Here is a 15,645-nt window from a genome sequence, read left to right on the forward strand (position 1 = left end):
ATGGTCCAACTCAGCAGAAGGCACTTTCCTTGGCTTGCTAGCTGTGATCTAAGAATTTGGTTGCAGCAGCACTGAAAGCCCCAGTGGCACCTCAAACACTGAACTCATTTAGTGCAGAGGGAGGTTTCCTTGTTAATTGCCTCTGTCATTATTCTTGAAATGCCCTCAATGTACAGGATGTTGTGTGATGGAAGAGAAACAGGTTCTTGCCCTGAGGGGCCCACAATCGAAAATAGACACAAGGGGGGTGGAAAGAGGGAAGAGAGTGGTGTGGAGGCAGGGTGAATAGGGAAGAACATGCGATGATGGATGATTTTGCATGCACTTGGTTTTCTCTCTGCCTTCAGGAGAAGAGCTAGGCTTGGAGCAGAGTATTGAAGGAAGAAAGAAAAGGGCCATCCCTGATTATCAGGGAGGATGTTGCAAGCAGATTGAAATGAAAGAGATGCAGTCTAATCTTATTGGCGTCTACTCAGGCATGTTCTATTATGGTCAATGGGGCTTACTCAGGTAAGCACCACAGATCTCGTGGTGTGTTTTTTTTGGTAAACTCACTGAAGTGCAATTATGCGGCTAATACCATAGCTTTGGGAGGTCCAGTACTGGCAGCTGAAGTCCAGTATCAAAATGAAGGTCCATTCCCAGTCATGAAATATTTCCAATTCAAAAATAATGCTTAAGGGAATAACGGTGTTTAAAAAAAATCCTCCACCAAGGAATAGTTACCTTTGTAGGTCAAAGAGAAAACCAAAGCATTCCTTTGGAGGTCAATCCAAGGTCAATTTGGAGGTAAGGAAGATAGTACCACCATATACTAGTACTCATGTTAGACTGGCACGATGCAAGCTTTAGGGAAAGAAAATACACGGAAGCCCAAAGAGCAGCAGGAGGAAAGCAGTTGTTGGCTGTCACGGACAATGTGCAAAGGAGTCCCCTTGAGACACCTGCTGCAGTACAGTCTTGGAAATTGTTGGCAGAATACAAGTGTGTCATTTGGGAAATCAATTCCAGTATCTCACACACATCCGTCCAGTGAGATTTGCACAAACCAGCCTCTGCCCATGGAGACACCATTCATGTCTCCATTAATGCTTCGTTTTTGACAGCACGTGATCAGGTGGCATGGTTACTTTTAATTTGTGTTTGCAGGGCCAAAGCCATGTCAGTGCACTAGATGCCACGCGCCACGGAAGAGGAAGAAGAGAGGAGTGGGCTAGAAGGTCAGACACATACTTCCTCTTCTGCTCCATACCTCTCTTCTGTTTTGAAGCCAAGGGCCAAGAGAAACAGCAGCAGAGGCAACAGAAGGCAGAGGTGAGCACATAAAAGCAAAAGGGAAGGCTCTTTAGTCTTCATGCATGCTGATTCTCTCCAACAGCGAATGCTGTGCACACTGGCAGTTTGTACTTACACAGAGGCTGACACTCACAACAGTCACACCAATGGGGTGTCATCTCAGGCAGTGGAAGGTTTTGTTTGGACCAGCCCTAAACTCTCAGTAACTGGGACCCAGGCAGACACTTCAGCTCCTCTGCTCTTTTCTGATGTAAGAAGAACACGTAAGGCCTGTAAGACCTTTTGGGTTCACAGAACTAGTTCCATGGTTGTTTGGATCCTGGCCAGCACCAACTGCTGCATGTCATCTTTAACAGGAAAGAAGGAAGGGGGAAGTGACAGATGCTGGGTCCGGCTATGAGAGGTGAGAGCACAAAGTGACACAACAGAAAAAGCTGCTCCACTGTTTTTTCACCAAAACCTTTATTTCTCCTTTAAAAATACATTTCGATGAGAAGCCACCCAGTAGCATTTTCACGTTCAAATTTAAACCATCACAAGTAATCATTCTGCTTCCGGCTTGCATACATTAGGCTACAACAATGGTGAGCACAAGTGAGAAATCCAGCATGTTTGTCGCTGGCATTTGGATATGGGGGGGGGAGTTTCCAAAATGGGTTTCAATTGTTTGACCTCCAACTCCCTCCTGTGGTTGAAATAAGCAATTCCACCAGCAGCTTCAGCAAATGCACACACCTGGACACAATCCTAGGCAGGGAGTCAATCCCACCATCCTCCCTTGTAGGTTTACGTTTCTTTAAGTGGGAATAGCAGACATGCCAAGGTGACATTTTTTTAAAACCTTTACCATTTGCACTGTGACCCCCGCAGCTACAAACTGCACTGAGAGGAAAGGCTACCATTGATAGCTTTCCTTCCAACACCAACCGCAAGGGCCAGCACTCCCCTGGATCAACCCCTGAAGGTTAAGCATTTCTTCCCAGCCAGCTCTGCAACGCATACGGACCTAAGAGTACCATTTATTGGGTGCATCACAACCTCCAGTTCAACAGGGCTTTCGTACAAACCCAATCAAACTGAACAGGAAGAGATAATTGTTGAGCAACTGTACTGTACCGTGCTACATTGCAAATTTCAATACTGGGTTAAAAAGCAAGCAAGGATTTCTTGGGGCCCCTTGATCATTTTGTGGTTTAGAAAACAGAAGGTAACAAGCTGAAATTATCAACGTGAACATTAAAGCATACCAACATTTGTGCGCTGTGATTTTTGGCATGACATGACATGAAATTCAGTGCGGGATTATACAAAAGCGTGACCTAACTTGAAGGCAACAGTCACAGTCGACCAGGATCATTTCTTTTGTGTCAAGGTCCAGAGGAAACTGATTCACCTGATAGACTGTGCCCAATAACTTTAAAAGTGAACTAAAAAGCAACATTTGCATCAGTTCTGGTTTAACCCATTTTTGCCCAGCGCATAAGTGCACACATTTGGTCCCTGCTACGCATATGCAACGTTGGGCAGTAATGGGTTAATACGATATGCAAGTCAGAAAATACTATTAAAGAATCTCTCTCTTTCTCTCTATCGCTCACTGCAAGACTTCTTACCTTTCTTTAAGCACTTCACTGGATGGCTTTCTAGGAGTGGAAATGCAACTCTTGATGTGTTGTTCAGAAGGAAGCTGGGTACTGATCAACGCCTTATAAAACTGAATTTAAAAGTATGACATTTAGTGACCATTCTTATAACTCTATTCCAACTCTTCTCTCAAACTTTGACAATATCAATCCTGCTAGAAAACAGCCGTCATGAAGGAGACGCACGTCTCCATGGTTTGGATATGAGTCTCGAATGCTGTTCTGCAGTTAATCCGCAGCAGGTCATATCCAGGCCCAGTCAAGGCCTGACCACTGCCTGCAGTGGCCCAGGTCTGCTGCCCCTCCTTCTCTCCCTCCTGCACTTCTTCAAAACTAACCAACATTGGGGGGGGGGGGGATCATGGGCAAAATAATAGGAAGAATTTCCCTCACCAGCCTGTTTTGAGGTTACCACAGCAGGAGTGAAGGTAAGGAGGGGGTATCTTCTCAGCGGCTCTCCTTGGAGAGCCATCAAGAACAGGACTGTAGTAGACGCTTTCTCCTCCAGCTCCACAGTTGCAATTCTTGCAAAACAGAGGAGAAGAAAAGCTTCCCCACATCTTCTTGCTAACTTTTCAAGATTGACATGGTCTAATTTTATACTAAGCACTCTTATATTATTTATATACATCTCTGGCTTCCCAAGAGAGGGAACATTCTATATAGAAATAAGCTCCCTTTGCCAGTTAAATCCTCTATACTGGAAGGAAGTTTCTTCAAAAGGTCGATTTCTTACCCCACCCCATGATAAAGTGCAGACTTCAGAAACAGCTACAATCCAATCCATAACCCAATTAAGCTAAAGTATCTAGAGTTTAGTCCAATAAGGATATTAGGAATTTCCTTCCTCCTTTCTCCTGGAGAAGAGGCTTCTTCCTGCATTGATTCTGTAGGAAAAATACCTTAGGGTACAAACCTTTACTTGGAAGCAAGCCTCCTCAAACTCCACTGGACCACCAGACTAGACCATAAGTCTAGGGTTGGGATCCTACTCCCATTGACTTCAGAGAAAGGTCACAATCCTTGGGCTCACCTGGGAGTAAAAGCCCAACTGGACACAATGGAACTGTGTTCCAAAAATAAACATGCCTGGGCTTGGGATGACCCTCAGCTTAAAAAGTTGTATCTAAAGAAAATAAATCCTAACTAAGCACTGTCAGAAAAAATAAGACACTGTGGCAAACCGAAGTCTCGTTAACATCAAGGGGACTTTGTCATTAGTAACTTTCTCAGGACACAGCCCTGCTTCAGCTTAAGAGAGTTACAGATGATGCAATTAATAACTTCATTAACCAACCTTTCTTTTAGTTTCTGCTGGAATATTTCCATTACCTTTTAGGCACTGAAGAGCCAAATTCAAGGCAAGTATAATGCACGTCAATGCACAAGTACACTAAAAAATTTGCTCAAGAAGATACATTTTTTTAGGAACATTAGAAAAGATTTTACATACACACATACATAAAATGTTTGCCAGGATCTAAAGACCTACTTTGGTATAGAAACTGCCATTCCTTAACCATGTTTAATGTTCCATCTGCAACAACAGTAACTATGGTTAATGTGAATGAAGGTTTGGTCTCAACCAGGGACTTGAAACCAGCTTCAAATGTTGGTTTAAAATCTTAGGCATGAGGAGCAAACTGTGATTAGTGCTAACCATGGTGCACGCAGAACACTGAAACACAGTTCAAGCTGGCAAGTAAAGGATGCACATCCCAGAGGGGAATGAGCGTGCAATGCTGTGGCACATTGAAGGGATGGGCAACTCTACAACTGCATTGACTCAAGGTGGTGAAAAACTCGAGAATGATCTTGAAAGTAGTGCATGAATGCTGGTTTGCCTTTTGGGAATTTTATATATTGAATTTTTAAGAGTTTTACAGTCTGCTTTCAAAGAAGATATTTTTTGCTTGCATTATGTTTCCATTTGAAATGCAACTAAATAAATAAATAAATCTGACTGACTTTATTATTAAGAATATTTCTATACAACTTTTCAACAAAATGTAGTTCACTAAGCAGGTTACATAGCAAAACAAACCGCTATTTGAAAGCGGTTTGAAATAACTATGCTGCATTGGATCCCAAGGTTGCTTGCTCATGCGAGGGGGCACTCCTGATTTCTGATTTCCCCTATCCAGCTGCAACCCTATCCCATCACATCCCACACTATATCCAACCCTCAAGAACAGTTTTTTTCGGGTGTGCAAAGCAGAAAGGAACAGATGTGGAAGTTCTGTTCTGCAAATGAAACTCTATTTACAGTTTCCACAAATTACTAACTCATTGCAATGAAGGAAAAAGAAGCCAAGTCTTCTGAAAACTGACTACACTAGTGCCGGAAACAAACATTCTCTGTCGTTAAGTGTAAAAATCCTTCTAATGTTAATGGTGACTGTTGAGGCCCTTGTTCTCCTAACTTTTCTAGACAAAAGGTCACGCCAGGGTGTGAAAATTATGTGGAGAGAGAGCATTAATGCAAAATTGTTGCTACAAATTACCATCATCACGATTCAAATCTGTAAAAAAATACTGTATTCTACCTTTTCCAAAATACAATATTCACTAACCGCATCCCCCCCCCTTTGCAACACTAATTTTTGAAGGGGTGGAACACAGGAGGCCTTCCGCCTTCCTCTCTTAATGTCTCTTGCTTATGGCCAGTTCTTTAAACCTGCACAACTTCTAGACAGGACAAGGGATCGTTAGCCATGGACAGGAAGCAATTGAAGAGCTGGACTGGAGGCGAGCCAGCGCCTCGAGCCTTTATTTTCCTACTCTGTTCCAAATGATCACATTTAAGTATTAAAAGAACTGTGTATTTGAAAGACATTTTGTCTCACAGCAAGTTACTAATACCACTCAGCATGTTTTCTTAACTGCTGAATCATTAAACTAATATTTATCTAGAGTAGGCTGTAACCTTTCCTCAACAATTCTTGTTCACAGCTTGCTAGTTCAGGCTTCTTTCACAAGTGTCCGGATTTACTGGTTAGGAAAAAGTGGCTCAGTTCTGAAAACTAAAAAGTACACGTTTTAAATAAATAAATAAATAAATAAATAAATAAATAAATAAATATTTGGGCGGGTAAAGTTGTACTTTTTTCCTGAACAAAACCCAGATATGACTTGTGTGACATTCCTTTGCCCAGAATATCCTGCATGTAGAGGGCTCTATATAGGGCTCCAGTTTAAACACACAAACGTATGATACAGATCTCACCCTAAACCTCAGAAGATATTCCTAAAGTGCCTAGAAATGCAGAGTGTTATCACTGGGTTGTAACCAAAGACAATAAACCTTAATTAAGAACCAGTGAAAACAACAGAGACATGCTAGTCAAGCCACATTCAATTCATTTGAACTTATAGCACAATAAAGCTTCTTCCCAGGAAAGCAGATATGGGATTGCAGCCTTGGAGAGGCTTCATTTTTGATCTCAGAAGCTAAGCAGGGTCAGGCCTGGTTAGTACTTGGATGGGAGACCGCCTGGGAATACCGGGTGCTGTAGGCTTATACCATAGTCTTTCGAGATTGAAGGTTGCCAACCACTTTCTTTGTTTGCAACTCAAAGGATGTGCATGTGTGAATGTGAAGGGGTCCTTTCATATGTGGAAGGACTCTGCCACTCACTTGCTTCCTGCGCAAATGAGGTACAAATAAAGTGACCAAAAATTCAGAGAGCTGCTTGTGCAACCGCTTGCACAAGGGTCATGAAAACTGCTACAGAAATGGTCTATTCTAAGACCATGTGAACTCTTGTGCAAGAGCTTGCACAAATATTTGTGAAACAGCACTAGCAACAATTTTTCATCCGTCTGAAGTTCTTTGGCTCCAAACCTTTTTATTCTGTCTGGAATGATCCATGGTACTCAAAGAGACCAAAACCAGTTCAGTCTCACATACCACTTCATCTTACTGGTTTTCTTATGAGCTACTCTTCCACACCTAGTGGCACACAGATGCCATTTCCCCCTCTACTTCCGAGCAGCACATGAATCCACAAAAAGCAAGACTGACACTGGAGCCTTAAACTAGATTCTCAGACATCCATCTGTAGTGAAATGCACAAGCCCATAAAGGAAAAGGGTCTCTAGGATGATGAATAACCCACAGGAAGGATTCCCAACTTTTACCCCAAGGTCAAACTTCCAACTACCAAACAGAACTACTCTGCACTCCACTCTCAGCATAACAGTGAGACAATGGAGTAAGAACCATTTGTCCATATTACATTTGTGTACTCCTGTTTTAAAAGCTAGAGTACAGAAGCAGGTAACACACTGCAGAGACACACTTAGGTATAGCTAAAGACACCTTCCACCAAGTCAGACCCCTGATCCATCTTGTTCAGTACAACTACACTGAATGGCAGTGGCTCTCCAAGAATCTCTTTGAGATCTACCTGGAGATGGCAGGATTGAACCTCAGGACCTTCTGCACACAAAGCAGGGGCTCAACCACTGAACCTTGCCTGACTGCCTAGCCGTTGCCTTTTGGGGAAGAAAAATACATAAAATTGGGACAGGGAGTCCGGTGGCACCTTTCGACTAGGGGAACCGTGTCATCCAGTCAGTGGGCAGGATTCAGGTATAATGGCCAACTTAGTAGTTTAACTGTGTCTGCAAGCAGACAGCCACAAAGCCAGCCCTTTAGCTTGGAATGCCTGCCTGTTTGGAAGCAAGTCTTCCAGAGTTCAGCTACAGATTTCCAGGGTTAGAAGTGCATGACTCTGCAACACCAAGCCTGCTGAGAGTGCAGCAGCAGCACAGGGGAAAGGGCAAACCAAGGGCTGCAAAGTGGCTTTGGCAGGGATCTCTAGCTATGCTCACCAGGAAGGCCCTTTGCTCTTGGGCAGCAGCATTTATTCATAAGCTCCTGTAACAAGTTTGTGTATTCTAAAAATGTAGTGTACACTAACAGCACATACATTTAACCACGTGTACAGTTGCACTTCATTGCACAGGTACACACAGCAGAAAACACTGATATACCAAGCAGCCACTTGTGACATGTAGCTCAACAAAGTCCTGTTAACATGTATGCTGGATTAATTCAGATATGTCAGCAGCACAGCATCCTGCATGATGCTTTCAGTCAACTCCACAACCATCACTGACTATTTAATGAGCCTCAAAGTATTAAAAGGTCTCTGGAAATATACATACACGCTGTAAAATAAACCTTTATAAGCATTCACTCTTAAAGTAACTCCTTCGTGTCATTTAACACTGGTTGCCCAAGCAGTATTAAAATATTGACTGCATTCTCTGTTGGCAACCTCTAGTGCAGTGGAGAGCCACTAAGTTCTTGAGTGGGCGGGACAGGGTAGGCAACAGGGGCGGGTGAAGGCAGCGGTGCAATCCCCAGGATCGCGCTGCTCAGGGGGGGTCGCAGAGGCTTGGGTAGATGCGGAGCGATCGTGCCCCGCCTCCGCTAAAGCAGAAGTGGAGCGTGATCGCTTCGCATCTACTTTCACTGCTACAAGGAGCCCTGCTGCAGGTCGCGCCGGGCTCCCCACACCCCCGGGAGGCTGCAGGGGCTTGGGTACATGTACCCAAGCCCCTGCGGCCCCCCTGAGTGGCGCGATCCTGGGGATCGCGCCGCTGCCTCCTCCCTGCCTCTAGGCTGCCCCCGCCCCTTAAGGGAGCAGGGGTCAGGGCCCGCAGGCTGAGGCATTGTGACACCCCAGTTTGAAAAGCCCTGCTCTAGTGTCATTAAAGGTACTCTCCAGAAAATACTGCAACCAGCAGCACTAGTGTTTCAGAACTATGAGGTCTTTACCTTCACTATTGCATGCCAGAGATTTGCGAGGGCAAACGCTCGTACAGCAAGCAACCACTGAGCTATCTGAGGGTTCTTTGTTGTGTACTGTATACTTGAAAGCATTTGCTTATATCCAGCTGTACCCTCAGAGGACATGAGGTTTAAGTAGTCAAGGAAAACATAGGAGTTCTGGTTGTTCACAAGTCCCATTGGATATTCGCTCAGCACAGTGGCCAGAATGGAATTCAAATCTAACTGCTGCGATTCCTTTGCCTCTGGAAATGCGAGGCGCACTTCATCCTCAATCACCCCCATTTCCAACTCCAGCAGCTGATGCTTTTGATTGAACTGCAACTCCGACAGCCAGAAATGGGCAAAGTGCACAAAGTTATCACTAGAGCAGCTCCACGTGCCCAAGTCACTAATCAATATGTGAGCCTTCTCCAGCCAACCTGCCGCCACTGCACCATCAAAGCAATGAAAGAGCTTCTCAAAGTGATCTTTCTCGGGCAAGAAGAGCAGACTAAGAGATTCCTTCGAAGGGGGGACTTTGCTCGCTGCATCACTCACATGAGGTGGCACTTTTTTGCTGATATGAGGCAGTGGTACAGCTTTGAATAAAGTACAGTTCCTGATCTTGAGAGAGAAGAACTCCTTTTGTAAATTATTATTATTATCCACACGAGATCCGTTGACAAATGAGCGGATATTTGGAAGCCGAAGAATCTCACTCTGCTGATTCAGGGCATTTTTACAGAGCTGTTTATGTCTTGAATCGTCTTCCTTTTCCATATCAATACATGAGAGATGCACGAGAGATGCTCTTTGGCTCTGCAAACTTTGCATTATGCCGAATCAAAGTCTCTGCTGGCAGGCAGCATAAGTCACTAGTCAGTGGATCTCAATGTGAACCTAAAATGAAGCAATATGAAAGAAATCAAATCATCAATAGCCAGAGGTGTAAAATAGGGTACATAATTTTTATTACTACTGCTACACTTTACTATGCTTTTTAGTTTAAAACAAAATCCCAAACCAGTTTATACCTATTAACATATGAATATACAAATAGCATTTGGTGGCGCCGCTGTGAGATACAGGAAGCTGGACTAGATAGGCCTATGGCCTGATCCAGTGGGGCTGTTCTTATGTAGCACTGTGATCCAGTGGGGCTGTTCTTATGTTCTTAAATAGTGTATTTATGACAAATTCATGACAAAAATGACAAATGCAATGGATAAATGCATTTTTCAAAAGATTAATCAATTATTCATTTTATTTAAGGGGTACTGGCCACAATTTCCTTGCTCTGGAGGAAAGAATATTGTGGATGCTAATCTGTGTAAATACATCCGCACAGTACCAAAAACTTAATAAAACAGCCTGTCTTGTGATAATGAAGGAAATGTAAGATTATATAACAAGAATTACTATTAATTGTTAGAAGGAAAGGACATTTCTTTTTGTTTCCCAGAATCAAAAATGACTCATATTAATCACAGAGCAACAATTAAAAGTTACCCCACAATTCTGTGATTAGTCTATTAGCTGAATAGACTTGGGATGCAACCTTGAAGTATGTCACATGTTCCAAAAAATAAGAAAACTCTTAAAACAAAAATGTTCCTACAATGCTTTCAGTCTTTACAACTCAGTAAAGCAACATACAGCGTATGTAGAGAAAAAATTATATAAGTTGCTGTACTATGAAAAGTGAAATGGGTTAACTTCCATTTCTTCATCTCCGCAACAACCCTACAAAGTCCTGCATTGGAGAGGCAAGTGACATGGCCAAGAAGCTTCAAAAAACTTACTTCTGTAGCAAGGACCCTTCTGTTCTCAGGCACAAAGCCTTCCCTTTCCTTGCACAAGTGAGTGCTGTGATTTGGCTGCTTTTTCCTTTTTCTTAAGGAATGCAAAACATCCATCATTGGCCAACAAATCAGATGCAAGAGCACCTGTGAGGCAACAATAGTTTGCTTCACTCAATATGAGCTCACTATGCAGACAATGATGTCATAATTCAGACTTATTCTCAAGGAGTTTCTTGTATTAAAGTGTGAACGCTGGAATGCCACAGCTGTGTTTTATTGTGACTTTTTAATGTGGACTTTGCAGAGCTAAAAACAATTTGTAGAACCTGAAAAAAAATCTTCTCTACAGATCTCCCTCCTGACTCTTGTGCACAGATCCATCTTTTCACTCTACATAAAGCATCATGCAAAAAAAAAAAGTCTGGTGTACAATGCATATAATTTCTGTAAATACTTTATTCTATGGAGCTGATATCAAAGTTATGATGGTAAATATAATAAATACGTATTATGGCCCTCTGTACTATTTCCATGTGCCACCATGGCCTTTGGGTCAAAACATTTGCCCACTTTGAATTTATGGGTGCTGTTAGAAGTATTTTTTAAACTTAAGAGTTCATCTGGAGGCTCGGACACATTATCTGTGACCACCCTGACAGATTTCCAAGATGCTCTAGGAAAGTGATTTTGGCAAATGGTCTGCAGGTGTGTAGCAAGAGTTTGGGTGTGTGTGTGATCATTTATTTGTCAGGCCAGTGGGGGATACGAGCCACCCACCAGCATGATATGCCTTGTCAAAAAACTTATGGTGTGCCTGGCCTCTGAGCGGCCTGAGCGGCAGGCCTCCAAGCATGACAGTTTGAAGAGACACTTGGCCAACAGTCTGAGGCAAAGAGGCAAAGAAGGAAGGCCCATAGCCAGGGAGACAGACCAGGGACAGACTGCACTTGCTCCCTGTGTGGAAGGGATTGTCACTCCCGAATCGGCCTTTTCAGCCACACTAGAAGCTGTTCCAGAACCACCTTTTAGAGCGCGATACCAGAGTCTTTCGAGACTGAAGGTTGCCAACAGATGTCAGTATGCCATGAGCTGAAAAAGGTTGAAAATCACTGCTCTAGGAGGATTTCCTACTGCAGGCAGGAAGTGGAACTAGAGGACCTTGTAGGAGCCTTCCAACTCTTATGTGTCTATGATGATCTAGACTGGTCCTTACCCTCACCAAGTCATCAGTGGCAACAGTCGGTGCTGGCCCTACCAGGATGGGATTACCACCGTTTATTACTGCCGTGCAGATGATCTTATGGAAGCAGGCCAAACTAGCAAGGACCTGCCTTGGAGGGGTGGGGGAAGGAAGGGTGAGAACTGGTTCCAGCTCTGAGACAAGCAGCACAGCACTGGGGGAGGCAGGGATGTGCAGTGGGTGGGCAGGCAGGTGAGGCAGAGCCTCCCCACTGGAGTCCTTCCAAAAGCGCTGCTGCGAAGACCAAGAAGACTGTGAGGACCATGAGATCCCAGAGCAGCAGGGACGTGCAGGGGGTGGGGAGGCAGAGCCTCTGAAAAGCGCCACTGCTGTGGGAAGGACCCAAGCTCCGCACGTGGGTGGTGGGTGCCTCTCACGGTGGCAGTGCTTTCCGAAGGGCTCTGGTGGGGAGGCTCTGCCTCACCTGCTGCCCACCCACTGGGGAGTTGCCTGGCAAGGAGGAGGAGGGAAGGGCTGGCCTGGCCTGGCCCGGCTGTGCAGCCACCTTTCCATCTGCAGGGACCTGGGCGCCTCCTTGGGCAGCCAAGCAAAGCCCTCCCTGCGCCTGGCAGGTGCGGCCCGTCGGCAGAGCGCCGGCTCGGCTCGCAGAATGTCAGGGTTCGATCCCCGCTGTTGCATGAGCGAGTCACGTGGCGCAAGGGGAGCTGCCCCTCCCCTCCCACCCACCTGGAGGCGGACGTTGAACATCATGGAGGCGATGACGTACACATACGGGAACTTGACGCGCAGCTTCCAGGCCAGCTCGAAGAAGACCAGCAGGGTCCGCGTCAGGCCCTTGCAGAAGGCCCCGTACGAGCGCGCCGCCGCCGACTGCGACAGCCTGGCGAGCGCGGCGGGCAGCCACGCCGCCCCCTCCGCCATAGGCCGCCAGCGAGCGGCCGCGCCGCGCCTCAGGGACGCCCCGAGACCCGGATGTCAACCGCCGGCTGAGGAGAGCCGGCGCCACATCCGGGCAACCGTCGGCCTCATGACGTCACCCGGCGTCAGGGCGCGCTGCTCTCACGCCCATCTTCTCACCATAGAGTCGCGAGCCCAGAGCGTCCTCCGCTCACTTCCAGAAGTCCATTCAAATGCCTCCAAAGGACTTTCTCTAGAGGGCGCTGCGGGGCAGAGCAGCAATACTGACATTAGCTTGATTCATTAATACTCAATATTAATTATTAATATTAATTAATATTTAAATTTTTAACTTAATTATTTCTTTAATTTAATTTATTGAGCATTAATTTATTAATAAAATTAATTTTGATTAATCATTAAATTAATTTTAATTTAATATTAATGAATATTTGATAATTTATTATATTTCTATTTCTATATATTTATAATATATATTATATGTATTACAATTTATTTGTATATAATTATTTACTTTATTATTTATATATAATAAATATTATATGTCAATTTATTTATAAATTATAATTTATTATAATTATGATTTATAATTATATTGTAATGAATAAATTGAATTATTATAAATAATTAATTAATAATAAAGTTTATAATTTACACAATTGATGGAGATGATGAGCGACAGCCAGAAATTCACCCTCACCTGCCTGCAGCTGGGAAGGTCTTTAGAGGACAGGCTCTGCCTGGAGACGATGATACCAGAGGTCCCATCTGATCCGATTTTCCAGTGCTGGTGCAGCTGTGACCATGAGGCCTGCACTGCATCCTGCGGTGGGGAGGCGGTCAAGGAGGCCTCCTCAAGTTATGGGAGCATGTGTTCCCTTACCTCGGGAACCAGTGGCTGCACCAGTGCTGGAAAGTTGAGTAGGACTGGGCCCAGAGTCCACTATTTTTGGCCCTGGGCAAAGGGGCAATTCTGGGGGCTGGAGGGAGGCCTCCCCCACACTTGGGCTTCTCCCTCAATCAAATCCAAGCCAGGTATTGTGTAATAATGCCAATTATTAATTCTTTGCTTGAATAATCCCCCCCAGCTGCTGATCGTATCCTGAATAAATGCCGTTATAAACGCCTGTGCTCTACCGTTCTTCAGTTGCAACGTTTCTACAGTGCAAACAGCTGCTATGAGGAAGTTAGTTTTAAAATGAAGTTTCAGATCTTGGGCAGATGGCTTTATTATGTGTGTGTTGGCAACAGAACAGCCTGATTACCGTATGTGGGTGTGGACTGCCAGATTACTCACACTGATGAAATCCTGGAAAATTTGATGCAGAAAGGCATCAGAGAGGTTAGGGGAACAGTGCCCAGCTGATGTGCACAGCACCTTCTCTTTTCAAACAAGCATTTTGTTTATACAGTATTTACTTCAAAACTGTGACCAGTTTTGTGACCAGGCAAAATCTGCCTAATGCCTCATGCAGAAGCAACATGCAATCTGCCAGCCTCTCAGGTGCCACAACATCCTTTGTTGGTTCTGTGGCCACGGAGTAGCACACACACCCTTCTGGAAACTGTGTAATGTCAGGCCAGAGGTAGTTGAGCAATGAAGGAATTTTTTTTCATGGGCATATCTATCACTTCAGGACAACAGACATAAAACACTAATAAATCCGAAGGCCAAGGTTTTGATGAGGGACACTGTCCAAACCCAAGCACATAATGCTTGGGGTGGCCTCATCAACCTACACGCTGAATTGACCCTCCTTGTCTCTGCCTACAGTCAGGATCCAATCTTAGATGTGCTCTTGGGCTACCTGCTCAGTGAAACTTCCTACATTTTTTCTCCTTTGAACAGCAGATGCAGCCTCAACGTGTCAAGACTCCTTTGGAAACTGATCAGTTTGTAGTCTGGCATGCAGGATGGCTGTGCAAAGCCAGCTGGTATGTGGAACCAGCTGTTTCTGGATCCTGGTTGGTGTGTTTGTTGACATAGACGCTTATTCTTTTCTATTTCAGCCTAATTCATGACTATCTTGGCAAAATGATTTTCTATTTTCTAATTAATGATTTTCTATTTCAACCTAACTTTTAACTATCTTAGCAAAATGCCCATTGTTATGAGGTGGTTGGTGGCTCTGATTCCTTGCAAGGTAGGTGTTGGAAAACAAAGCATCTCCCCTGTAGGTCCCTATCAGGAGGATAGGGCCAGCCAGCATTGTGGATGGAGGGCAGATGTTGGATTCACTGCAAAAGTGCCAAGAAAAATTTTGCTTTTCTCCATATGAATAAATGGAAACTCACCAAAGACATTAATAGTAAATTTAGAGTACAATCCTATGAATGTCTATTCAGCATTATATTACATGGGGCTTACTCTCAGGAAAGTATGTACAGGATTGCAGCCTTAGACAGCTGTGCGCCTATCCGTTAGCATGTGAAATGGTGCCACTCACAGACAAGGTAATGAATTTTACACCCTCTTGGGGGAGTCCCTAAATAAGCTGAAGTAGATAACTTTGCAAATAACAATAAAAAACCAGCAGCCTGATGCTTGAGCCAGCCCAAGACCTCCTGGCACCAAACCCACTGCTCTCCTCACTTCTTCTTTGGCTTCATCCCCTCTTCCTTTCCCAATCCAGGGTGTGGGAGTAGTGGCAATGAATGGACAGACAGGGGTGGGAGCCCCCCACAAATTACTGCCTGAGGCAATCACCTCCATCGGCCTCATAGATGGACGGGCCCGATGAACATCACAGCAAGGGGAAGATCCGCCGAGCCCTCACTGTCAGCCAGAGAACGGATTGGTTGGAGGAAGCTCACCTCCCCTCCCTGCCTGAAAGAAACTCTACTTCAAACAGTCCAGCTACCCAGGAACTGGAGAAGTGAGATGAGGCACTGGTGAGGCCAAGGCGTTCCTGGATTGTTTTCTATTCTTGTTGTAAGCCCCCTGCAAACAATTTTGATGAAAATCAGGGTAGAATTCAAATCAATCAATAGTCATGAAATGCC

At 44.6% G+C, this 15,645-nt stretch overlaps 2 protein-coding genes across 2 annotated transcripts in view; both read right to left on the reverse strand.

The window, feature by feature from the left end:
* CYTH3 (cytohesin 3) overlaps nt 1-9,555 on the reverse strand; it is a 93,800-nt gene extending 84,245 nt beyond the window's left edge. The window contains exons 1-2 of the mRNA XM_066640342.1: nt 8,728-9,555; nt 2,910-3,010 (exon numbers count right to left, since the gene is read on the reverse strand). Of these exons, the coding sequence (XP_066496439.1) occupies nt 2,910-3,010; nt 8,728-9,555 (929 nt within the window). The remainder of the gene's footprint in view (nt 1-2,909; nt 3,011-8,727) is intronic.
* SMIM10L3 (small integral membrane protein 10 like 3) lies at nt 9,541-12,730 on the reverse strand. The gene is made up of 2 exons (XM_066640346.1): nt 12,451-12,730; nt 9,541-9,621 (listed from the first exon to the last, which is right to left on the reverse strand). Exons 1-2 carry the CDS (start codon nt 12,643-12,645, stop codon nt 9,601-9,603), a joined length of 216 nt encoding a protein of 71 aa, XP_066496443.1. The 5' UTR covers nt 12,646-12,730; the 3' UTR covers nt 9,541-9,600.
* Nucleotides 12,731-15,645: the final 2,915 nt, after the last annotated feature.

The sequence above is a fragment of the Tiliqua scincoides genome, chromosome 13 (genome assembly GCF_035046505.1).
Source record: "Tiliqua scincoides isolate rTilSci1 chromosome 13, rTilSci1.hap2, whole genome shotgun sequence".
Classification (NCBI taxonomy): domain Eukaryota; kingdom Metazoa; phylum Chordata; class Lepidosauria; order Squamata; family Scincidae; genus Tiliqua; species Tiliqua scincoides.